The 25,721-nt window shown below is 41.5% G+C and overlaps 2 protein-coding genes across 4 annotated transcripts in view; one reads left to right on the top strand and one right to left on the bottom strand.

The window, feature by feature from the left end:
• Positions 1–4,377: 4,377 nt before the first annotated feature.
• Positions 4,378–10,829, top strand: LOC112412146 (translation initiation factor IF-2-like). The gene is made up of 4 exons (XM_024763669.1): positions 4,378–4,401; positions 5,008–5,634; positions 6,709–6,769; positions 9,437–10,829. The coding sequence occupies exons 1-4, from the start codon at positions 4,378–4,380 to the stop codon at positions 9,451–9,453; spliced, it is 729 nt and encodes a 242-aa protein (XP_024619437.1). The 3' UTR covers positions 9,454–10,829.
• A 1,921-nt stretch (positions 10,830–12,750) lies between these two features.
• The window catches only part of ARHGAP28 (Rho GTPase activating protein 28), a 70,057-nt gene continuing 57,086 nt past the window's right edge, over positions 12,751–25,721 (bottom strand). For 2 of the 3 annotated variants that reach the window (XM_024763991.1, XM_024763990.1), the window contains 4 exons: positions 24,207–24,263; positions 21,681–21,805; positions 18,635–18,699; positions 12,751–16,552 (listed from right to left, as the gene is read on the bottom strand). In XM_024763991.1, the coding sequence (XP_024619759.1) occupies positions 16,458–16,552; positions 18,635–18,699; positions 21,681–21,805; positions 24,207–24,263 (342 nt within the window). In that variant the 3' untranslated portion in view covers positions 12,751–16,457. The remainder of the gene's footprint in view (positions 16,553–18,634; positions 18,700–21,680; positions 21,806–24,206; positions 24,264–25,721) is intronic. The other variant, XR_003005782.1, reaches the window with a different exon arrangement.

The raw sequence follows: 25,721 nt of genomic DNA, 5'->3' as shown, positions 1-25,721 counted from the left end.
GAGAGAGACATGGACATATATACACTACCAAACGTAAGGTAGATAGCTAGTGGGAAGCAGCCGCATAGCACAGAGAGATCAGCTAGGTGCTTTGTGACAGCCTGGAGGGGTGGGATAGGGAGGGTGGGAGGGAGGGAGACACAAGAGGGAAGAGATATGGGAACATATGTATATGTATAACTGATTCACTTTGTTATAAAGCAGAAACTAACACACTATTGTAAAGCAAAAAAAAATTAGTTAATTTAAAATAAAAACAAAAACAAAACAACAAACAAAACATGTTGACAACACAAATCCTCTCTCTTCAGTCCTATGGCTATTAACAGGCTCAATTTAAATTCCACATGGGCATTTGAATTTGATACATCAAAGCATGCTTATAACACTGAACATTTTTGCAGGGAAGACACCGTCCCTGCAATCACTTTACATGACTGTCCAGGGACCTGGGGGGTTTGCAGTTCTTCATTAAGTGAAATATTCAAGGTAATTGAAATCTCTGCTTATGTCAGTATTAACTACAAATTTCCATATGTTTCAGATTTCTCCAATTAACTTACTGTCTATGAAATGATGAGAAATGAATTTTTAATTGATTGAGGATCTGGCTAGGCCTCAGGGTAGTCATTTTAAACCTGTACAAATAGCAGGTAAGAAAAGACAGAAGGCTTATATGATCTGACCCAAAATACTCTGGAAGGAAATTTTTAAAATTAAATACAATTCTTCTCAGACCTGTCTAACACGCCCATGCAGAAAACAGGAGAATATGCCAGGGAATGAATATTGAGGGCTTGGGAAGGAGTGGGCGTAGAAGCGGGGGAGGTGAATATAAGGCTGGCTAAGAGAACATTTATTGCTATGCTATGCTTTCCCCACAAAAAATAAAACATGGTTCTTGATTTTTGTTATATAGTTTTTTCTCTTACCAGTCTGATCTTAAATCACTGAGAACTCATTTCAGTCATTTCAGGTCATCGATCACTGTTACTCTTAATATTATGTTTTTAATCATGTACAAAATAGTCTTTAAATACTAAAATTCCATTTTGCTTGACTTCACACTCTGCAGACATTCAGTGTGTGTTTTTCTCAGATAAATGTTAATAAATTTCACTTCCAATCCCCTAAATGTGGATGCTCCCCAAATTTCCAATATTGACTTTGTCTTTCTGTTTCTCCTGTCTTTAACTTTGACCTCATCTACATATAAGGTTTCAAACATATCCGAGGTGCAAAGTATTCCAAAAGATTCAAAAAATCAATATTCACAGTCCTGACCTGTCCTTCAAAATGCAGTTCCTGCTGCTACGAGGCATTTCCACTTGGATGTATCACCCAGCACCTCAGACTCACCTTGTCCAAACATGCCTATTTCCTCCCCACCTCTAGCCCACACAATTAATTTCATCTCTGGATTTCCCTATTTTTATTGGTGCTACTATTCTTTCAATAGGTTATAAATTATCCCATTGTTAGAAATGTCAGGATAATGTTAATACTCATATCCAACGAGTCAGCCAGTGTTACTGCTTTTCCCTTCAAAATGTGTTTTGCATTCCCAACTTTATTTCCATTTGCTAGTTTTTGTCTTTTTCCACTCATTCAATAAATACATATACAGCAATAACTATGAGAGGCACTATTCTTGGTCCTGGGGTACGAACAAAACAGACCAAGTCATGCCCTCCTGACTTCATCTATCCAACCACCTTGGTGTCAGTCTCTTCCAGCTTGAGGGGGCTGTCTACTCAATGCAGCCTGCTTGCACTGCTAAAGTGCTCCTTTGCTATATCACTATGCCCCCTCTTGCCTCTCAAGGGCTCTGTAAGATAAATTCCACCCTCTTAGAGTTCCATCCCCTACAGTCTATAGAGGACCATCCCAAACTCCTTACCTCCCGGGCCCTCTGTCCCAGCCAAAATTGGATCTTTGCTTTTGGCTCATTCCCACTTCATTACTCTTGCCTGTTATACTTCTCCATCTAAAATGTATTCTTCTAATCTCTCTACATGTGACATTCTTAAATTCCCCCTCTTATGTGAATTCTTCCCAGCCCACTTCTACCTTTCTTGCCCACTTCTGAATTATTTTATCACATATACCTGGCAATTAATCATGGTTTACCTTGGGGCATCTATTGCATTGCAAAGGACTCCTTATTAACTGCATTGTTATTTATCTTTAAATGTTTGTCTTTTCACCAATCTTAAGTAGTTAAGTTAAACAATAGTTGATGCAATATATCTGACTGCAAGAAATTGCATACCAGTCTGTCCTCCTAAACTCATAAAAGTTTGACCAAACCCAAGATCAGGAAGACAGAGTTGAGCCCTGCCTCCTGTTCTCCTTGCTGGTGGACCTAGTAATAAAGCTCTTATTTCCTCAAGGCTGGTGCAATAGTATTGGCTTCCATGCACACTGGGCAGTAAGCCCTTGCTCAGTAACAAAGGATGTTTACATTTTGTTAGAAAGAAGTGAGGGGACTTCAATCAAAGGGGAAAATATCATTTGAGAGTCTATACAATAATAGCTTAGTTGACATTTGAAGAAAAATGTAAAATATTCAATTCTCCCACTCTTTAAGATATAAAAGCTAATAATAAAAACATTCTTAATTTCCTTATTAAGGCTTGTTTAGAAAGAGAGAAAAGATGGAGAAAGGAAGAAAGTAAGATTTGTTGATTTCCAGGAATGGGGAAAAGATGACAGAGACCAAGGGATAGGAAAGGCCATCTCGTCAAGCCCACCCCAATGATCATTCCTATTGTATGGCTACCATAAACACCATACTTTCTTCAGCTATTCAAATTAGATATTTAGTAACACTATCCGCATAAGTTCCTTTGTACTTGTCCACAAGTTCTCATGTTTTTGTTAGGAAAATACTGTCACCTGTTTTGCCTAGGCCTCAGTCTAATCCCTATTGCTTCCAGTCTCTCCCTGCTGCTGAATGCTTAGCCAAAAAGTGATCCTTCTTTTCCCTTTTCCCTTACCCCATTCACCCTGTGCCACACTAGTGCAAGCAAACTCCCCTCCTAACTTGCTTAGGTGATTTCCATCCCATACCCCTATCCCCATTTCCTCTAGGACAGCAGCGCTTTCCACCTGGCCACCTTCATCCTCCCAGCCTTGGGTTAAGACATTTACAGAAGTTAAATAATTTGCACTTACTTACACAACTGGTAGGTAGCAGAGTGAAACCTGAATAGAGGTGCTTATACCTGTATACCTCTCCCTATTCCCTCGCTCTTAATTACCATACTAAGTATGATTATAGTGATTAAGGGAGATTATAAAGTAATGAAATGGATTTTTCTGTATGGCTTGTGACAAATTTATAGGTACTGCATATATCATGTAAATGAGACCATCTATGCAATATTTATGCCTGATTAGAAAGACTTCTCATGGGTTGTCTTAGGTGAGCACTGGTCTGCATTCTGTTGAAATACTTCAAGTTTAATGTGCTTTTAGATACTATAGTCAAGAATGGCACATTTTATACCTAAAGATTCCAATCCACAAATGAATTGTTTTCTTGCCATTGAGCAGCAACTAGAAAATGTGGTTTGCATTACATTTACTGTAAGATGCAAATAAAACATTAGAGAGCTTAGCTCCTGCACAGATGATAAAAGGATTATTTGCAACTCTGAATACCTTTAAGAAACCTTTCAGGAGACACCAGGTGTCTTTAAGAAGAAACCAAAGTTTAAAAGGGAAGATAGCAAAAAAGTGTGTTTTCATTCTTCCATATGGGTAATGTGAGCTGTAAACAACGCATAAGGTTGGAAAAGTGGGGCCTGGATCAATTACTGAAAAGGAAGAATAACAAAAATATTTCTTCAAGTTTCTAGAGTTTTAGGGTTCTAGAAAGAGTTCTAGAATTTTCAAAGTGCTCTTACGTATATGACCTCATGTTACCATACTGATCCCCGGCAGCAGGCAGAGTAAGTGTAAGGTTCTTCACCTTACAGAGGAGGAAGCTGAGGCTCAGTGTCAAAATCCTTTATGAAACTTTTCACACCTAATAAATAACAAGGAGGCACAAGTAATCCGAATGTTGTTTTAAAAACCTTTGGAAACAGCTACCTACTTCCTGAGTGGCAGCACTGACCTGACAAACGAAGTTTTCCCTGGATGACTTAGACCAAAAGTAATCTATAGGGGAGAATTTTTAGGCCAAATTATTAATCAAGGTCATGCTGATGGAGTTTTGTTTATTATAGAAATGGATATCAGGGATCAAATGTAGATAATGAACAACAGAAAAAAAGAAAGGAGCCACAAAATCTTATACTTCCAAGGTGTTAAAGACAACATTCCTTCCTCGATAATTACATATTGAGCAAGTACCGCGCGCCAGCCACCATGTTAGACGTTAGGAATCCAACGGTAAGCAAAACAGGTATTTGCTCCCATCCTCAGAGTTTACAATCCAGTGTGTAGGGTGTAGGATGAATGAGATATATATCAAGTTTTTAAAAGAAATCTCAAAACTATATGATTACAAACCATGCTGGCACCCCGATCTGACTTCCACCTCCAGAACTAGGAGAAGTAAACTGATGTTGTTTATAACCCAGCCGGGCTATGGCATTTTTGCCCTAGCAGCCTGAAGGGACTTCGGAGGACTGATCTAACCTGGTCCTCTGGGGGGCCAGAGGAAGCTTCTACGAGGACGTGATGGAGATGCTGAGGTCTGACGGCTGAGCATGAAGCACGGGTCTGCTGCTGGGGGGCAGGAGGTTAGAGTGGCACTGGAAGGCTGTTAGGCAGGAGGGACAGCTGGCGCAGAGGTGCTGAGATGTGGGAGTGGAGGAGCACGTCCTAAGAAGTCTGCGCTTCTTAGAGGGCTGTCTCCACCCCCGCCTCCCTTTCTCCCTCTTCCCTCAATGCAGCGTCCACCCCAAGGTCCCCTGACACGGTCTGCACTGAGGTCACCAGCGAAGGCCAGGGTGACTCTAAAGGTCACCTCTCCGGGACCACTTCTCTGCTCAGCAGCCATCAGCGTCCACCCGGGGCAGCGCCGGTGACGCCCTACCGTGTCCCCCGGGGCATCGGCCAGACCACGCCGAACCTGAGCTCCCACCACCAGCACCGGACTCTTACCGGGCGCGGCCCCCACTCACCCACGGAGCAGCCCCGCCTCGGCCCGGGTTTGGTTCCCTGACCCCGGGTCTCACCTGGAAGCCTCGCCGCCTGGAGCCCCGGCGGCTTCTCGGGTCCGCAGCTCTGGCCCAGCCCGGGTCCAGCGCGTGCACGCCTCCCGGTCACTGTCACGGGGCCGTGGGTGTCATTTACTCGCGGAAGGGACGGTGCAAACAACCGGGAGGAGGAAACACGGGGGGACCGGCCGGAGGCCGGCGCGGAGACCGGGCCGGAGTGGCCGGGGCCTGGGCCCCCTCCGCGGCCGAGCCGCCCCCTCGGACGGGCCGCTCCCGGCCTCGGGTCTCGGGAGTCCCAGGAGCCGCCGTTCTCCGTCGGAGGCCCGGCCCTCGCCCGCCTTGGACTCCTGATGAAATATTCGGCCCCGCCGGCTTGGGCAGTTTCATGGTTCTCTGGGGCCCTTTCCTCTCCTTAGACCGGGAAACCCGGGGCAAAGTTCTTCAGAGCTTCACCTTCCAGGTTAGCGTCGTGAGGCGCACGCTACGCCCTGAAGGGCGGAAAGCGTCGTCCATCATGCCAGTCAGGCCCGCGAGCGCTAGACGTGACGGGAAAGGATGTGCGCCCCGGAACTGAGGGCCGCGCGCAGCTATCACGTCAGAGGGTGTGGCCTGAGCTCCACGGATGGCTTGAGGGGAGTGAGGCCGACCTGGTAGTGGGCGTGGCGACAGGGTGGGATGGGCGGGGTTGGCCTTCTTCAGAGGGGCGGGGTCGGGGAAGCGGGAAGGTGCACAGAGGGATGGGACCAGCCTGGCGGTGGGCGTGGTGGTTGGCAGAGTGGGCGGAGTCGACCTGCAGCCGGGGCGCGGGGCGGAGTAGGGAAGTTGCGACGGGGCCCAGAGGTGACTGCCCGGCCTTTTGTGACTTTGGTAGGACGGTTGGTGACCGTTGACGGTTTGGTGGTGTGGTCTCAGCTCCGGGGGCGGGGTCAGTCATACCCAGGCTGTCCAGCTCGGTAGAAAGCAGAAACCCGCGGCCACCCCACGCTGCAAAGAGCATCTGCTCCGAGAAGCAAGGACCCTGCGAGGCCTGAGAGGTGGGGAGAGAAGCTGGGAACGGTGCGTTGTCACCTAGTGATGCTCAGTGATTAAGTGATTGCTCAAAAGCCAGAGGGTATTTGCAGAGAAGCTGGAAATCGTGATTTCATGATCTCTTTTCGTAAATTAGAAAGCGGAGTAAAATTACTCTGTTTATCCAGAGTGGACTTGGGGCTCTAAGCCACTCAGGAGGGGAGGCGAGCGTGTGCCATTAGTGAAGCAGCCCTGGAACGGGCCAAGCTCACCTGGGACAGTTGCTAGAGGCGTGATGGGCACCTTCTAACAGGAGATTCTCTGAGACTCAGGAATGCGGGGACAGGTTGCGGGCAGCAAAAGGAGGCCGTTTGTGATCTTCAGTTGAGGGCAAGTTGAAAATAGTGGGGGCCCCGGGGCTGCCGCCGCTCCTGGGGAGGCTCTCCCGATTAATGTGGATTTGGGGGCAGGCAATGTCTCCTCTGAACTCGAGGTGTCATCTACCTTTTTAATTCTCTTGCTTCAGACAGCAAGGCCAGCCCCAACAGATGGAAGCTACAGGGAGGCCAGTTTAAACTTCATTGAAGGTAAGGATGCAGCCATCAGAACAATGGGCATACCCATTCCTAGCACTGCGCAACCATTTGCCAGGCAGGCAGAGCTTGACAGTGAAAAGAGCATGGCTTTGGCAATGAGACATCTCTCTGCTTAAGGTTCTAAATTGATCATTTAATTCTCCAAGCCTGTATTTCCTCTTTCCTTAAGAAAAGAACATGCTACTGTTCCCCCCAACTGGGGGTCTTCCTTGTGTTTTTCAAAGAGGCTACAGGGCTTCCCTGGTGGCGCAGTGGTTGAGAGTCTGCCTGCCGATGCAGGGGACATGGGTTCGTGCCCCGGTGCGGGAGGATCCCACATGCTGCGGAGCGGCTGGGCCCGTGAGCCATGGCCCTGAGCCTGTGCGTCCGGAGCCTGTGCTCCGCAAAGGGAGAGGCCGCAGCAGTGAGAGGCCGCAGCAGTGAGAGGCCTGCGTACCGCAAAAAAAAAAAAAAGTGCAATCAGATGTGAACATTACATTGGAGTTTCGTACCTCCTCAGAGAATGGTGTCCTCCTGGGCATCAGCAGCACCGAAGTGGATGCCATGGGATTAGAGATTGTAAATGGCAAGGTGGGTGCTGAATCTGGATGGGGTCCCCCCGCCCCACCCCAGTGTCAGAGCAGTTGAGAAACAGTAGAAACACCTATCACCAACTGCCAGTTATTCGCTGATGGAGTGGAGAGGTCTCCTCACTGTTACAGAGCTGATAATGCAATGCCTTTTCATGAGTCTGACAGTTCAGAGCCGGTGTCCTTCCCCTGCTCCCAGCCCAGACCCCAACTTGGCAGACGTGGAAGCAGAATCTCAAGTTACATGTCAAATGCATGTCAGGAACACACATCTGTTCTCAGAGGAGGAGGGTGGGACACCCAGGGCAGACATGTGTGACCACAGCCCATGTTTGGTACTTGAAGTTCCTGAGTGCCCTGAAAGTCAGTCATTAAACCCATGAGATATCCAGACACCGAAATTACTTTTTTTTTTCTGAAATAGAAATTGCATCTCTCTTTTTGAGTTTCACAGGACTGATCTGTAAGACCAGCCCTTCATCTGATAGCATCTGGGGCTTTCATTGTTATAGCTGCTCACAAAGCCTCTTATGAAAAATACTTTGCAAATGTTTCTCCCCTACAGCCTTTCCAGAAACTAGGGTACAATGACCTGTCTTTAGATTTTCCAGCCTCATGGCAGAGGCTCTGAACTCAGGCAAACCTAAGTTTTTTTCATTTTTTTTTTCCCAAGCTTACAAGCTTTTTCTTTTTTTAAAAAGAAAGGATATAAACTAATAACAGCAAAGGAAGTACTTTATATGGCTCTTCCCTTTCTGGAAACAAATAGTACATGAATGGAGCATTATAGCACCACACAGAGAGAATGTTCACGAAAGAGAAGGTACATCTAATTGAGTGGTTCTCAACCAGTGGCAGTTTTCCCCCTAGGGGACATTGGTCTGGAAATATTTTTAGTTGTCACAACTGAGGAGGAAGGGGAGGGGCTTCTGGCATCTAGTGGGGAGAGGCCAGGGGTGCTGCTAACACCCTACCATGCCCAGGACAGCCTGCACAGCCAAGAATGATCTGGACCCAAACACCAACAGTGCCAGGTTGAGAAAGCACGATGTAGTTCCCTCTTCAAGTTTTCTTCTAAGGAAACTTTTTTGTGGACTTATGTATGGAAAATGTTCATCCCTGATATTTTACTCTTTGGGATTTAGCTGTTCTAAATGTATTTACCTAAATCAAGAAAACTTTTCCATTTTCCTGAACAAAGTATATCTGTAAACTGTACAATTTTTTTAAATTAAGATATATAGAACTCAAATTTGTGTATACTAATACCTCGAGAAGCTTTTAGAGAAGTAGATTTTAAACGTCAGTCTTACAATTTTTAGGGGGGGTGGTCTTCTGCTAAAGGAAGACAGCTTGGGGCAGCACACACACTTGAACATTAAGAAGGCATCCGTATGCCTGAGAAGTACATACAGTCTGGATGGACTCACAGTTTGTCGACTGTCATGTCTCTTTATGTGGGGACCAGCATTCGTGTTACCTTAGCCTCAGTCTCATGAATTGCATCATCACATCAGTCCCTCAGGAACCTTCGACAGTTCCATGTCCACTGCAGAGCTCTTCCAGGAGTGCCACAGTCTGAGGAGCGGCCTCCTTCACAAGTTCCCTCACTTCATGCACAGACCACCATGCAGGGCCTGGTAGCAGCTTGTCCCCTTGCTGTGAGGTCAGATTCAGGTGGTGACCGGGGACTTCAGTTCTCTGTGGATTTGACAGACCTCAGGTAACTGTCCTTGGTCGCCATCAGTGACGGTTTATTCAGAACTGGTGATGAGCTTGATGTAGCTGACACAGGCTGGAAAGGATTTCTGTAGTAAAGGTAAGAGTTGATGGGATTTCTCCAGGTGGGGTTCGGAGAGTTAGTTTGCTGAATCCATGGGTTTTCCGGAAAGCCTTTGCTCTTTTGCAGGCAGGCGTGTCATTTCCTCACGAAACAATATTAATGCAATTGGCAGGTAGAGCTCTATTGTGGTGGGCGTTAGGGGAGAGAGGGCTAGCCTAGGATGGAGGCTTCTGGGAATGTCATTTGGCACATTGGTTTCCCGATATGTCTTCTTTGGCTGATTGACTTTTGTCATTTCATCTTGAGGAGCTGTGATTCACTGAAGGAAGGTGGAGAGGGTTCCTTCCCCACCCGGGGAAGCAGCAACCACATCCCCTCAGTGGAGGAATCCATGAACTATCCAATTCGGAGGGCACGATCCACACGATGTGTGTGGGCAGCTGCAGGCCCTGCTCTGCCCGGGTGAGCACTGGACCTTCCCTGTTGGTTTCAGAGACACGGGCTGCAGAGGTCCCTGCCGAGCTGGGCTCAGCGATGTCCTCCTCCGCCGAGTGGAAGGCCAAGGCTCTGTCTAGCAACTCTACCCATGTCGAGATGTAGGAGAACACAAACTGGGAAAACTCCCTTTATTCCTACCTTTAGGCCTAAATGTATGAATGCTGATTTTTGTCAGGGAAACATTTTTGAGAAATTAGCCTTCTTGGGGCCTGAGGTCTGTCCAGGCGGCCCAAGCTCTCCTGATCTCCTGCCTGCTATCCTGGCGGTTGGGGGCCGTTTTCTCTGGAGACCACGTTGACCACTAAGTCACTTTGAAAGGAGACTGTGTTTTTGCCTTTATTTCCTGATGGTTGTAAGACATCTGTCAAGTGATACTATCCGACTAAGAAATATCTCAAGAATTATAGCAATGACCAACAGCCCCTCTCTAGGCATTAAATGTAACACAGTTTATCCCCTTTAACGCCTCCACCGTTGCAGGCAGATCAGATAAGGGTTCCTCCTGTGTTGCTTCATTCCCGCTGTAAATTAGTGAAGGCTGCTTTGGTAATTCCTTCTTAAAGAACGTGGGGTTTGTGACTTCAGATCCTTAGTGCTCCTGAGAGGAACACTGGCCCAGCGACACATCCATCTGGAACCCCGGGGAAGGCTGAAGTAAAACGTCTTGGTTTCCTCCTGCATGTCCCAACAGGCTGTGTCCAAGGAATCCGGAAGCCTCTGTAAGTCATTTCTGTTGTCACTACTGTCCAGTGTTGGCTGTGACATGGCCCCTGGAAGCCCAACAACGGCAGCCAAACCTGCTGAAGAAACGTGGAGACTTTGTGCTCCCCTCCAAACCAACCTTGAGGTCATTGGCGGGAGGAACCGCGGACTCTCCCGACTCCTAGAAAGGAGCATGTGAAGATTCGGTCTCTTTCCAGAAGTTGTTCCAATGGAAATCATCGTTTTGCACAGGAGATATTCTTGACTGTCCTTCTGGACAGTCTCACGATCTAAATGTTGTCCCTGGTGTCCTGCCTGGTGCTGTTTTCCAGGCAATGGCAGTGGGCAAAGCCTGGCCGTTTTCCAGGGTCCAGTCACAGGGGAATCCAGGGCACCATGTTTGGGGGCCCAAGCGCAGAGCCCAGGCCTAAGTGTGTGCAGGTGGTTTCTTTTACAGCTTTACTGAGGACTAACTGACATACAATAAACTTGACAGCACGTACTTAAAGGTGTACAGTTTGATGACTTTGAGCGTATGTATCCATTCCTGCGACCATCACCACATTCAGCATAATGAACATACCCATCACCCCCGAAGTTTCCTCCTGCCCCTTTGCAACCCCTCCCTCCCAGTCCTTGAAACACCTCACACACTGCTGCAAAGCCGAGGACAAAAACAGGAAAGCTACTCTACCCATTCAACAAATCTGGTACAACCCTGGCTCCAAAACAAGGTAAGGGAATTGTAAGACAATTATAGATCAATTTTACTTTTGGACCTAGATGTGACAATCCTCAATAAAATGCTGGTTAGTTGAATTCCTCGATTATAGAAAAAATATGACCAATTACAATTGCACCCCAGACTCCCTTTTTTATTCTCCAGTGTGTTATATATTTTTCACTAAATCTATGTTTTCAGTTTCTTAAAATTTTGTGGATCCAATTTATCAATTATTTCCTTCTATGGCTAACTTTTTGCTATCCCATTGCAGTGTGACATAGTGAGGGCCACATGGTAGAAAAGCCTGTTCCCAATCTGTCATCTAAAGACATGGAGCTAAGGGCTGCGCTGCTGTGCAGTAATAAAAATGTTACACAAACGCAGAGCAGCAGCTGAGAATGAAGTGTTAGAGCATAAAAGTCACAAACAAGATGACACTCTGTAGGAGTCCGCACGTGACTGTTAGTTGATAAAACTCAGATGAACCTTTGGCGACTGCCCTCCACCTGCTCCCAACTTCTGTCTGGCCTGTCAGGAAAGGTGTCATTTACTGCTGGGATGATAAGAGAAGCAGGTCTGTGGAAGCCCCCAGCATCCCTGGGAACTCCGGAGTCTTTTCCATCTGCTCTTATGCTTTGCTGTCAAACCCCATTTTGCAGAGATCTTTGGAATTGAGCTAATGTACTTCATCACTTGTTACAGCCAACAGGATTCCAAACTGATGTAGTGGAAGAGGTTGCAACTGGGCTCAAGCAGGGTGAAAACCTTCCAGGATGGCCAGCAGAGGAGAGCACCCACTCCACAGTCAAGAGCCAGGGGGAGAGGGACTTCCCTGGTGGTGCAGTGGATAAGACTCCACACTCCCAATAGAGGGGGCCCGGGTTCAGTGGGATCGCACTGAATCTACAGATATATTTGTGGAGAACTGACATCTTGCCAATTCTCTTCCACCTACCTCTTCCCATCTAGAAACATACTGTATCTATATATTTACTCAGCTACTTTCATTTCTACCACAAATATTTTGCTTTTAGTATAGTAGTAGTTTTCAGTATACATGTTTTGCATATATTTTGTTAAATGCACTCACAAGTATTTTTTTGTTTTTTGATGCTATTCTAAATGGAAGTTTTAAAAATTTATTTTCCAATGGCTTGCTGCTAGCATAAAAAATACTACTGATTTTTATATAATAATCTTGTATTCCATGACCTTGCTAAATTATCTTATTAGTTCTAATAGTTGAAGATACCTTAGGCTTTTGTACATAAATAATCATATTATTTGCAAATGGAGACTATTTTATTTCTTCTTTTCTAATCTTTATGCCTTTTATTATTTCTTTTCCTTGCTTTGGTATACAGTAAAATGTTGAGTGTAAAAAAATCATGAATGAGTACTGAATTTGTCAAATGTCTTTTCTGTATCTATTGAAAAGATTCTTTTTTTTTTTTTTTAAAGCGCAGATTAGAAAGCACCAACTCAAGTTTAGTAAATAGTTTTTGCACAAACATCCATCATTACCTTAGTGCCTCGTGATTTTTGCACAAGACCACCATCTGGCTAGAAGGTGACAGAGACTGGGCTCAGACACAAACCTTTTGAATTTAAAGCTCCTTTTCTTTCACCAGCACCATGGTAACCTCAGACTAGTTGAATATAAGAATTCTCATGATAATGTTTTTAGTTTTTTCCTCTTTATTTTTATGGATAAAATGTAACATACATATTATACTTAACAATGAAACTGATGGGATGAAAGAACATTAACTTTTGAGATGGGCGACAACATAAAAAATTGGCAACCTAGTGACAGCATGATTTTTCAATCAAAGCACATAGTTTTAGAAAAGTTGGAAAATGCCTAAAAGATGTTATTTTTAAATTAAGGTGTGTGTGTACAACTGTTGAAAATGTTTGAAAGAAACATTTTAATCCACGTCATATTATTAAGTGACATATTTATGAAAAAAAAAAAGTTGAAAGTGCCTGTCAGAAAACAGAAACTATTAATCCCATAATATATATTCCTTTCAGACATGTGATACATTTATGAAAAACTGTTGAAATATGCTTGATAGAAAGAAGTTTAATCTCACGCTACTTTTAGTCAAGTGCAATGTGGGGAAAGCGGTTGAAAATGCATGAAAGAAGATGAAGTGAATTCCTACATTTGAAAACCTGTGATTCAGCACAGTTAAACACACAAGACAATGACTAAGGGACACAGATTCTCTCAGCGTCTACACCACATCACAGTTACAGAGTATTTGGTTTTAAAGCTTCTGCTAACAATATTTTACATCATTAAATGTATATTATTAAATGTACACTGAAAGCTAACTGAAGTGACTTAAATAATAAGATTCAGGAACAGTTTGTAACAAAAATTGTTAACGTCTGTTATTTTTTTCTCCCAAGAAAGACAAGTGAGGTAGTTTATATTGTATATACATTGTAAAGAGATTAATATTCCAGTTTGTTCAAAGGTCACTCCTTGAACTCACTAAACTCATTGTTCAATGACTCCAAGAATCATATCCCCAAGTGAGCTGTTTAGCAAAGGGATCTTCTTTTGTAGAATGGAGGAAAGAATGAGCCTGTTCTAGCGGTTTTTTTTCTGAATAATTGTTCCTAAAACGTTAACTTTCTCTCATGTTTTCGTAGATACAATTTTCCTAACTGTACACCAAGAGCGCTTGGGAAGAGATGAGGTGGGAAGCTATCAAGAAAAGAATTTAGAAGCCCAGTATCTGACTCTTCTTTTGTTTGCAGATATACTATTCATGTTTGCTTTTACACTATTCACTGTTACAGATTACTGTAACTATTTTAAAAAACAACTCTTCATAAGGCAAAGACAGTTTTTTCAACACTTAGGTGACCAGCAATTTTGAGTTTTAATTGTAGGGGTTTGTTTATTCATTAAGAATAAAATTATTCATTAAGAATAAGATTAGTAAAAAAAAAAGTAAAAATTAGTAAAAAGAACTTCTTTAACCACACAAAAATTAGTTTGTGTGTCTACTGGAAATTCTTCTCTAATCAGTTTGTTAACTTGATGACTAAAAATTCAGGTTATATCCAATGATATTGGTATTGACGTGGGCTTCCATATCATATAGTTATTTGAAAGTTGTCACACAACCTTGGATGCACTGAAGTGATTAAAGTTATTGACTGGGCTAAGCCTTTGACATCTAAAACCACACAAAAGTGGATAAGAAATTCAGAAACTTAGTTTTTTTTAATCTGTCATCTGTTAGCCATCTATTTAAAACTAATGACTAATGAAGTAAATCTTAAAACCTTTAGAACTTATGCATCTGTCCTAATGTGTTTTCAGTCAAAAGAAATAAAAAAATTCCCAAATAAAAAATTAAATGGATAGATCTGTGAATTGTCTAAACACAACAGAATATATTCTAAATGATAGGAAATTCAGTGAGAAAAATCAGTCACTGTTTTAATACATACACAGAAGTGTAAGGCAGCTAATTTGAAGAATTTCTTCCATGTATGTGGGCATAAATTACAGCCATCTTATGTCTTGGACCTTAGCAACTACATGAAGTAAGTTTACTCCTGTTGTTTGAATTGCAAAAATGATAACGGCATTTTCTCAGACCCTCAAAGTTCATTATGTAAACTCACATGCCGTCAATTAGCCATACATTGAAAACTGATGAAATGTAGGAATAAATAAATATAAACCAACAGAACACATGTTTATCTTCTAATGGGTTTTCAGGCAAAGGAAATAAAAAATTCTCAAATAAGCAAATAAAATGAATGGATATTTGAGTTTTCTATAAAAATATAACAAAATTCTAATGGCCAGAAATGCAATCATCTACATGTTGAATATAAATTATGTTTTTATAGATATCAAGGCATAATGAGCATGTAAAAGTATAGGCTTAAATTATTATCACATTTTGTTTTGAGACTTGGTAAGTAGATTAAATGTATTCTGCATTGGTGAGCAACTTTGTCTATTGTTTGATTTTCAAGAGAGAGTCATTTGGGCGTTAAATCTCATTAAAACTGGTGTAAATTCATCAAAATCTCAATCTAATTAGTAGATTCTAATCCAAAGCACATACATGGGATAAATGAGACCTCTGTCCCCATTTCTAACCAACTCTAGAACAACTATACTGCGGTCTCCAAATGAAAGGCAGGGCTGTCCAACCCCCCAGCAAATTTCAGATTTGCTCTCAATTACAATCATGAATTGTGCTTTCTCACCAACTGCAGGTCTGGAAAATGGCTCCGTGGGATCTTGATAGCGAGGCAGTTTTCAGCTCACCAAACATTCATCTGATTTTAAAGCCTGATGCTAATCCACAGTGCTTGGCCAAGTCTATGATTGATGAACAGAAACAAAATCTGTTTTTACAGCATATAAAATCTGGATATAACAGTACTTTTCAGCACTCTTGAAGAAAGAACAGTTGGACAAAGGCAGTTCTGCAGTTTAAAACTGGGGCTGCAGAAGTGATTCTCTACAGCTGTGAAATATAAAAAATGATATGTTTGATGAGGAAAGGAAATCTGTGCCTGGCACATGGAAAGCTATTCACTGAGCACCATTTTCACGATGAGGAAATAGGGGCCCTGTGACCGCTGACTACACCAAAGGTTATGGAAGCACAGGAACAGCCCTTGTCAACCTAACCTTAACTATGGGGACCTGTGCTCATAAGAGAACAAGCTTTAAGAATGTCAGTTTTCAACAGCCCAAGATAGGGAAATGTTCATTTGCACCAGAATGCAGACAGCCACAATACAGTACAGCATACATAACAACACAGTGGTTTTTAAATAGAAGGTTCTCCTCCTCCAATTCAGAAGCAAGTCAGAGCATAAACATTGTTTGTGTGACTCTGGAAACTGATTCTCTTTGGAAAGTAGATCTAAATTATTTTTCAGAGCAGAAATTTTTGTTATTTCTGGCATCCTTGTTCAAAAATGTCTATATATATATATAACATAAGTATAAAAAAAAAAAGTCTTTTCCACCTCTTGTGTTTGGTAGCATTTGCTACATCAAGAAGTGCTTCTTATCCCCAGGTAGAGGACCAAGTTCATTTCTGCTGTGAAGTCAAAGTATTAGAAATGATTAGAGTTCCATATTCTATATTGGCCTTTCTTCTGGAAGGATCACATCCTCTTTCCTTCACTCTTATCAAAGAACCATCATGAGAAAGCTTCAGCTCAAATGGTCAACCAGTTCCTCTTCCACAATTCGTGTTGACACCAGTGGGAGACACCAGTTGGGCTGAGAAACACCAAGAGGGTTCTAGGAACAAACATGTCAAAAGCAGTCTTGTTTTTTCCCTACCAAATGTAGGACTTCTTGGCAGGTAATGCACGATAGCTGCCATCTTGGGGGGTATTTCAAACACTTGGTTGGGGTTTAATCACCCATTCTGCCTGGGGATTTACATGATATACATCCAATATATAAGCCTCTGGATCCAAGCAGTGCTGTCCTAAAAGAAAGAAAAATCAGAGTATGTTTTCAAAAGTGCACACTTCCGTGCGTGTGTGTGCATGTGTGCATGTATGTGTGTTTGCAAGGCTCAAATAAGGCCAGTATAGTTCCCTCAGCCAAAAATGAATACATTTTAAAGTTTCCTAGCAAAGCCAGCCTTCCTCCCCTCTTTCTTTGCTTCTTTCTGACTGTGAAGTACTTCAAATAAATCCCACGTGACACTGGGGAGCAAACAGACACGCTAATCACAAGCAAATTGTTCCCTAGACTCACTACATCAATTAGAAAAATACGACAAGAACCTGTTTCAGGTATCAATTCATTTATATGATAATGAGCACTAGTGATCATTTAGATGACAATACATGTCCTCTAACGGTTTTATAGATAGAAACTTGACCAGGACTAGACACTAATATCAAGTTCATTTTAGGGAAGGTCATTTCATTTTTCCTGTGGGCAGGAGATCTGGAATTGATAACAACAAAAAGATCATTCCATGGGGGCAAATACATTTGAAAATTCTTACGTACAGTGTGTTCGAAATGTATACTAAAGTCTCAAACAAAAGTAGCAATATTTAATTGCTTGCCTGATTCATTCATTCATTTCTCAAATATTTCTTGAGTTATTACGTGCCAGGCACTATTGTATGGGCTGAGGCTACAGCAATGCATCAGACAGTCAAAAATACTTGCCCTTGGGATGCTTACATTCTAAAAGTGGTAAAAGGCAACTAGCAAATAAGCAAGTATGTTAGAAAGTAAGTCTGATGGTGATAAGAACATGAGAGAACAAGAAATTGGGGAAGGCGCAGAAAGAGGGTCCAATCCAGGAAGGTCTCACTGAGAAGCTGATACAGCGGCCAACAACTGACAGAGGTAAGGGAGTGAGGAGGGAACCATCCAATGGAAAGCATCCAGGGCAAAAGTCAAAGCAGATGTGAAGGCCCAGGGCAAGACGTGCTGGGGACTGGATATGAAAGCTGGTGTCCAGGGGAGTCTGCACATGATGTTGAGAGATGGCAGCATCCAGGTGCCTTCAGAGCAATGAGATGCACTAAGTTCACTATGGCAGGTAAGTGCAGACAGAAGTTCCAGTGCTCCGAGGTCGAGAGGATGAGAAGTAACAGGCCGAAGAGACTCAGAAGGAGCAGCCTGTGAAGTGGGGGGAAAGCCAGGAGCTTAGGGGGTCCTTGAAACCAGGTGAAGAGAGTGATTTCTTAAAGAAGGGAAAGATCAACCCAGGCAGTTGTAAAGACAAAATGAAGCACTGGGTTTCACAACAGAAGAGTCCTCTGGTGACCTCGACCAAAGAGCAATTCTGAAGTGTTGAGGGGTAAAGCTTGACTGGAGTGCCTTCAAGAGAGAAGGAGAGGAAGAAACTGGAGTATATACACAAATGATCCAAGGAGTTTTTGCTATAAATGGAGCAGAGAAATGGGAGTAGACTTGAAGTGGGTCAAGAGAGAGTTTTGTGGAGATGAGAAAAATTACCAAACTGTTTATGCAGAGAGAAATGGTGTGGTTGGGAGGGAAAAGCTGATGACAGAGGAGAGGATGGGAGACTGACCAAGCCCTTGCCCACAGGAGGGAGGCGCCGCCCTAAACAGGAGCACAGGTATTTCATCCCAACTGTGAAGGGGGGCAAGAGGAAGGTAAGGACACAGAGGCACGTGGACGGAATTTTCTTTTCATTCCTTTCTGTCCCCCTTCAGGGGAATAGGAAGAATGAATCTGGACTGAGAGTTGAGCAGGAAGTTCAACACAAAGGATGTCGAGATGATGAAAGTGCCACAATTTCTCCTTTCGTTTGCATGAATCTCCAGACTCTCCAACTTTCAGAGTCACATTTAAAAGACTCAAAAATCTACTCCACATCGACTAAACTATTTACATTTAAATTTTGAAAATATTTTAGGAAAGTCATACTGTTCTTATGTGAGATTTAAAAAATCTGACACAGTGATTTTGATTTTCTATCTAAAGAAATTTGTAAAGTACAGTTTTACAATAATAGCAGTATATTTCTTTTAGAGTAATTAGAGAATGTAGGAGCAAAAACATTAAAGAATGCTTACCTATATTACCTCCAATTTCATATAATCTTTGGTTCTGGATCTTAATGCCTTCCGATGAACCATGACTGAGAAAAGAAGAAAGCAATATAATTTAAACCCTCCTCTGTGATCTGGGGTAAACCTGTGGATTAAATAATCATGGCAACAATCATTCTGCCTTGGGTGAAATACACCACACAAATCATTATTATGACTGAAGTGATGATAAAATCTTTTTTTTTTGTTTGACACAGACAAGCATCTGAGGCAGAGAGGAAGCTGGATGCCGCCAGGCTTCACGGCCACCCCAGCCCTTCCATCCACCACTGTCAGCTCCTCTTAAGAGAGGACACCTTATTGACACATCAAGGCTGGCCAAGGAGCAGCTGAATGTTTAATATTGCCTTGTCATGGGCCACATTACTCTCAGTTCAAAAGCCATCAGGTTCCATTTCTGTATTTGCCAAAAATTGAATGAGATTCTTTCCTCAGCCCATGGCACATTTCTAAGCTTGCCCAGTGCTTTGTAAACTAATGTTGACTTTGTTGCATGTCTCTGCCCTATAATGAAAGCAAGTCAGAGAAAATAATTGTCCAATTTTAATCTTCCATCCCAGACTAGGCTGCCGGGACAGAAGAGTCTGGAAAGACCATCGCTGAGCTCCTGCCCACTAGAACTGTCGCTTGGTTACTCAAAAAGATGGTCTTCGGCTCTCTGCTGTGAGGGAGAAGGACGTGTACCCTCTTTGTTTAATTAAACATTTTATTTGAGATAGTTGTAAATTTGCATGTGGTTATAAGAAAATATACAGACACATCCTTGTGTACTCTTTACCTAGTTTCCCCAATAGTAAAATCTTCCAATACCCTAGTGTGATGTCACAACCAGAAGCGCCACATGGATTCTGTCAAGGTACAGAACATTTCCTTCCCCACAAGACTCTTCTTGTTCTCCTTATAGCCACACCCACCTCCCTCCCCCTGTCCCCATCCTCCACCCCTTATCCCTGGATTCTACATTTCTATAAACTTGTCATTTATAGAAACGTTATATAAATGGAAACACACAGTATGGAACATTTTTGTAGTGGCTTTTTTTTTTCCAGTCAGCATAGATCCTGGGAGATTCACCCAGGCTGCTGCATTTTTACTGCTGCGTAGCACATGTGATATGGATGGACCACGGCCTGTTTAGTCATTTACCTGTTGAAGGACATGGGTTTTTTCTTTTCCAGTTTTCGACTATTATAAATAAAGCTGCTATAAGAATTTGTGTACAGGTTTCTGTGTAAACATAATCTTCATTTCTTTGGGATAAATGCCCAGGAGTGTGAATGCCACATCACACGACAGATGCATATTCAATTTTATAAGAAACTGTCAAACTGTTCCACAGAGTGACTAGACCATTTTACATTCCCACCACCAATGTATGAGTAATTCAGTTTTTTTGTATCTTCACCTGTACTTGGTGTTGTCATTATTATTACTTTTTAGCCATTTTCATAGGTGTTTAATATGTCATCATGGTTTTGTATTTCCCTAATGGTTAAAAATACTGAACATCTTTCCATGTGCATATTTGTCATCTGTATATCTTCTTCTGTTCATGTCTTTTGCCCATTTTCAAATTGGATTGTTTGTTTCTGCACTGTTGAGTTATGAGTGTCCTTTATACATTCTAGATACTAGTCCTTCATTTGATATGTACTTTATAAATATTTTCTCCAAGTCTTTAGCTTGTCTTTTCATCTTTTAAACAGGGTCTTTCAGTGTATAAGTTTTCAATCTTGATGAAGTCCAAGTTACCAATTTTTGTTTCGTATGAGTCATACGATGTCAAGTTTAAGAAATTCTTCACTAGTCCTCTATCACAAAGGTTTTCTCCTATGTTATTTTCTAAAAGTTTTATCCAGTTGCAGAAGATCTCCTCTTTTCCTAAATTTGCTGAGTTTTTATCAGGAATTGGTGATGGATTTTGTCAAATGCTTTTTCTATATCATTTAACATGATCATATGATTTTTCTCCAATTGATATGATGGATTACAGTAATTGATTTTTGAATGTTAAACTAATCTTGCATACCTGAACTAAATCCCACTCGTTCTAGGTATAATTCTTTTAATATACTTTGGATTAGATTTGTTGAGGGCTTTTGTATCTAAGTTCATGACAGATATTAGTCTGTATCGTTTGTTTTGTATTATTTTGGTCTAGTTTTGGTAATGAGGCAATACCAGTTTCCATGATCAATCTCCTCAACCTCTGGCAATCACTCACCTACCCTGCATTTCTAAACTTTTGTCATTTCAAAAATGTTATATAAATGAAGTCTTGCAATATGTAACCTTTTTTTGCTCAACATGGCTACTCCTTTTCAATACGATTGGAAAGTTGCTTTTAAAGGATATCCATCAGTTGTACTAGAGACCATCAAACTGTACCTGCTTTATCATGGTTAGATTTAAACTAGTGCTTCTCGTCTTTTAAAAAAACCTCAGGGCAAATGTTTATCCCTGAATAAGTATGCCTGTACAAAAATTATCATGATTTATGCTCTTTAACGTGACTTAAGGCAGATATGCAAAAAATATTTTGTCAACATCACTCTGATCCTAAGGTTTATTGGTAGTAGGTTTTAGGGAGACCAACAGCTATGATGTTCACTCAACTACATAAACTCTACTTGATATAGTCATGTTAAAGCCCAGTAGAGCCTGGAATAATGATATTCCTAGAAATCTATCAAGATATCTACAAAACTAACTTGCTAATTTTTTTATTCAAATAAAAAGTAAAACCAATTGAGTAAATGAAGACACCGGGACAGAAGATACCTATTTTAGAATCCCAATTGTAGAAATTCCTTGAAAAAAAACTTTTGTTACTGATAATTCTATGGTCTACTTAACTTCTTTCTCTACTTCTGATTCTTCATTTACTGGTGAAGTCCTTAAAGTAACAGGTTCTAAGTTTTCAAAAAGGTCAAATTTTCAAATGCCTGGAGTTTCTCATCAGATAAAAGTTCATCTTCCTGTACAGAGACTCATATTCACTTCTACTCACCTGTTCTCATATTGAAATTTCGCCAATATGTCTTTGGCTTTGGTTTGACTGTTGAGTTGAATGGCCATGGACACCTTGGAGAGAAGGGGCGCGTGGATCCTTATGACTCCCTCCGGCACGTCAGACTGCCAAGGAGGAAACATGCGGTACATTCTGTTAAACTCAATGATTACACTTAAGAGACATGAAAATCAGTGGCATTCCAAATTAGGGAAACATGTAAACATGACCAGGATTTAACCAGAATGAAACATTGCTTTCTTCCTAACAGGAGATTTACTAATGACTAAACTTAATCTGGGATTTTACTTTTGTTACAGGCTCACTATATTGCCTTAAAATCATGAGGGAAGAAAACTGGTTTGTGTTCATTGCAGCACTATTTACAATAGCCAGGACATGGAAGCAACCTAAGTGTCCATCGACAGATGAATGGATAAACAAGATGTGGCACATATATACAATGGAATATTATTCAGCCATAAAAAGAAATGAAATTGAGTTATTTGTAGTGAGGTGGATGGACCTAGAGTCTGTCATACAGGGTGAAGTAAGTCAGAAGGAGAAAAACAAATACCGTATGCTAACACATATATATGGAATCTAAAAAAAAAAAATGGTTCTGATGAACCTAGGGGCAGGACAGGAATAAAGTCGCAGACATAGAGAATGGACTTGACATGGGGATAGGGAAGGGTAAGCTGGGACGAAGTGAGAGAGTGGCATGGACATATATACACTACCAAATGTAAAATAGATAGCTAGTGGGAAGCAGCTGCATAGCACAGGGAGATCAGCTCGGTACTTTGTGACCACCTAGAGGGGTGGGATAGGGAGGGTGGGAGGGAGATGCAAGAGGGAGGGGGTATGGGGATATATGTATGCATGCAGCTGATTCATTTTGTTACACAGCAGAAACTAACACACCATTGTAAAAAAAATTATACTCCAATAAAGATGTTAAAAAAAAAATCTGGGTTGCGACAAAAATCTAATGTTTTTATCAGTGCATTTTCTTGAACAATGTCCTAAATAAGCCTACTTGAAGTAGGATTCTGTATTTCAATTTATTTTAAGAAGATCAACCTTCTGGAAAATTTAAGGATCTAATTGAAAAATGTGGCTTTTCAAATATCCTTTTTCTTTAGTCAGTAGCAATGAATGGTCACTCCAAATTGAATTCCAGATGGGCACCAAACTTGATCCTTCAAAGTGTCCTATTAACACTGTGAAGAATGGAGTGTGGACAGCTGTTGGGGAAGCGTGTCCCTGCTTTCAGGTGCTCTGATTGGCTTGGGGACCTCAGAGCTCTCATCTAAATGAAATATTCAAAGAATGGTGCTGTCTAATTAACAATACAGTCTCTTTTGTTAGAATTGAATGGAAAATTCCTTTTGTTTCAAAATCTTGAATGTTTTAAAAATTAATTCTCTATTTGGAGATAAGCAGAAATAAATTTCTATTTGAGGATCTGGCTACTCTTCAGGTAATTCTTTTAAATCTGTGTTCTCAAGGGACAATACTGTTGGTGTAGTTTTATGTGAATTGACTCAGTATATCCCCTAGAAAAAATGTGTTATGGATTGAATTGTGTCCTCCCTCCTGCCCCCCACCACATATGTTGAAGTCCTAAGCCCAGGACCTCAGAATATGACCTTTTTTGGAAATAGGGTCATTGCAAATGTAATTAGCTAAGACGAGGTTCAAATTGGAGCACGGCGGGCCCTTAATCCAATGTGATTGGTGTCCATGTAACAGGACACACACACACACACACACACACACACACACAGGGTGAATGCCATATAAAGATGGAGGCAGAGATTGGAGTGATGCATCATCTGTAGGCTAAGGAAGGCCAAGGACTTCTGGCGTCACCCAAAGTTAAGAATGATGTCAGAAACACGTCCTCCTTTCACGACCTTCAGAAGGAACCAACTGAATCAACACCTTGATTTCGGAGTTTTAGCCTCCAGAACTGTGAGAGAGTAAATTTCTATTGTTTTAATCCACCCTGGTATTGTTACTGCAGCACTAGGAAACTACTTTTTAAGGGTCAGTTCTAACAGTACTTTCCTACTATTACCTGCGAGAAGCAGGAGAGCATGCCAGGGAATGGCAGCGAGTGGTTTAGAGCTGGGAGGGGACAGGGAGCCCCTGGTTCACTGCAGTCAAAAGCACCCTCCCAAAACACTCCTGTGGGCATCTCACGTCCCTCCCCTGCCAGCTCCACAGAAGACTCTTAAGATAAATTTCACACTCCTGATATCATTGAGCCAGTTATAATGATCACATTTTCCCTCTAACTTTCTAGAGTATTCACTCTTGTGAACAGAATGTCTAACCACAAATTCTGAGTCATCAATTAGTTGAGTCCTTATACATTCCTTCATGTGCTACACTGAAAATGTCAAGTTTGAAGGTGTATCATGAGCAAAATTATACACAGATAAGGTGGATACAGCCAAAGAATACTGTGTAAGGAGTTAATAATTAGGGAGGAAAGGAAATGATTTGTTTTCTTACCATTCTTCTTGTAGAGGGTGATTTTTGTAGTACCTTTGAAGTCTTGGGGCTTATAACCTAAATAAAAAACATTTAGTCTTTAGGATTAACGTTGAGAAAACAAGCATATGCTGCTGTTGGAAGTGTAAACTGGTACAATCTTTATGGATAACATTTTGGCAATATTTATCAAATTATAAAATGCATATGCACTCTGACCTAACAATTCCACATCTATAACTTTATCCTTCAAATAGACTTCATTTGTGAGAGATGACATATGAACATGTTTATTCACCGATGCATAAACTTTAATAGCAAAATATTGGACACAATCTAGCTGTTCGATGATACGGGAATACTTAAATAAGTTTCAGTGTGTCTATGGAATACCATGCAAAAGAAGCAAAGAAGAAGGCTGTGGACTGATGTGGAATAATCACCATGATTTCATAAGTCATTAAAGAAGATGCAGGACAGTGTTTCAAGTATGTTATCATTCATGTAAAAAAAAGGGGGAAGACCATATATTCATATTTGCTCGTATGTCATAGTGCCTCTCTGGACATACATGTACCTGTGTGTTCCTGTGCACACACATGCTGTCATTGGTTGTTGACATTACTTGTCTTCAGGAGGGGAAGTCAGAGATGGTCAACTTTTATTCTATAGTTTTTCCCCTTCCAATATTTTGAATTTTGTAAACTGTCAATGAATTGTCTATTCCAATCAAAGTCAGGAAGTAAAAACATGGTATAGTACAACAGAACTGAAGAAAGACTATTTCTTCATCTGTAAGCGCTTGCTTTCATGGTACTTATAGCCTTTTAAAATTTTACTTAGTTCTATTTATAACTAAAACATTAAAGCAACTGACATTCATATAGCATTATACAGTTGACCCAGTGCTTTACACCCACATTCTGTGAGTTGATGCTAATGACAACTCTGTGAAATAGATATCGTTACTTTTTTCCCCAAATTGAAAATATTTTTTAAAAATTTTGTTGGAGTATAGTTACTTTACAATGTTGTGTTAGTTTCTACTGTACAGCAAAGTGAATCAGCTATATGTATACCCATATCCCCTTTTTTTTAAATTTCTTCCCCATTTAGGTCACCACAGAGCATTGAGCTCCCTGTGCTATACAGTAGGTTCTCATTAGTTATCTATTTTACACATAGTATCAATAGTGTATATATGTCAATCCCAATCTTCCAATTCATCACAACCCCCCATCCCCCTTGGTATCCATACGTTTGTTCTCTGCATCTGTGTCTCTATTTCTGCTTTGTAAATAAGATCTTCTATACCAATTTTTTCATATTCCACATATATGCGTAAATATACGATATTTGTTTCTCTCTTTCTGACTTACTTCACTCTGCCTGACAGAATATTGAGGCTCTGAGAAAGACTTTAATTTGCCCTGGCTCACAAAGACTGACCTGACCCCAGCTTCAGCTCCACACACATCATACTTAGGCCGTTGAAGTTTTCCAGAATGAAAATGGCAGAGTAAGGACTCCAAAAGT

Source organism: Neophocaena asiaeorientalis, unplaced genomic scaffold, assembly GCF_003031525.2.
Source record: "Neophocaena asiaeorientalis asiaeorientalis breed wild unplaced genomic scaffold, Neophocaena_asiaeorientalis_V1.1 scaffold110, whole genome shotgun sequence".
Lineage (NCBI taxonomy): Eukaryota > Metazoa > Chordata > Mammalia > Artiodactyla > Phocoenidae > Neophocaena > Neophocaena asiaeorientalis.
The sequence above is the reverse complement of the archived record's forward strand: the minus strand, read 5'-3'. Positions and strand labels throughout refer to the sequence as shown.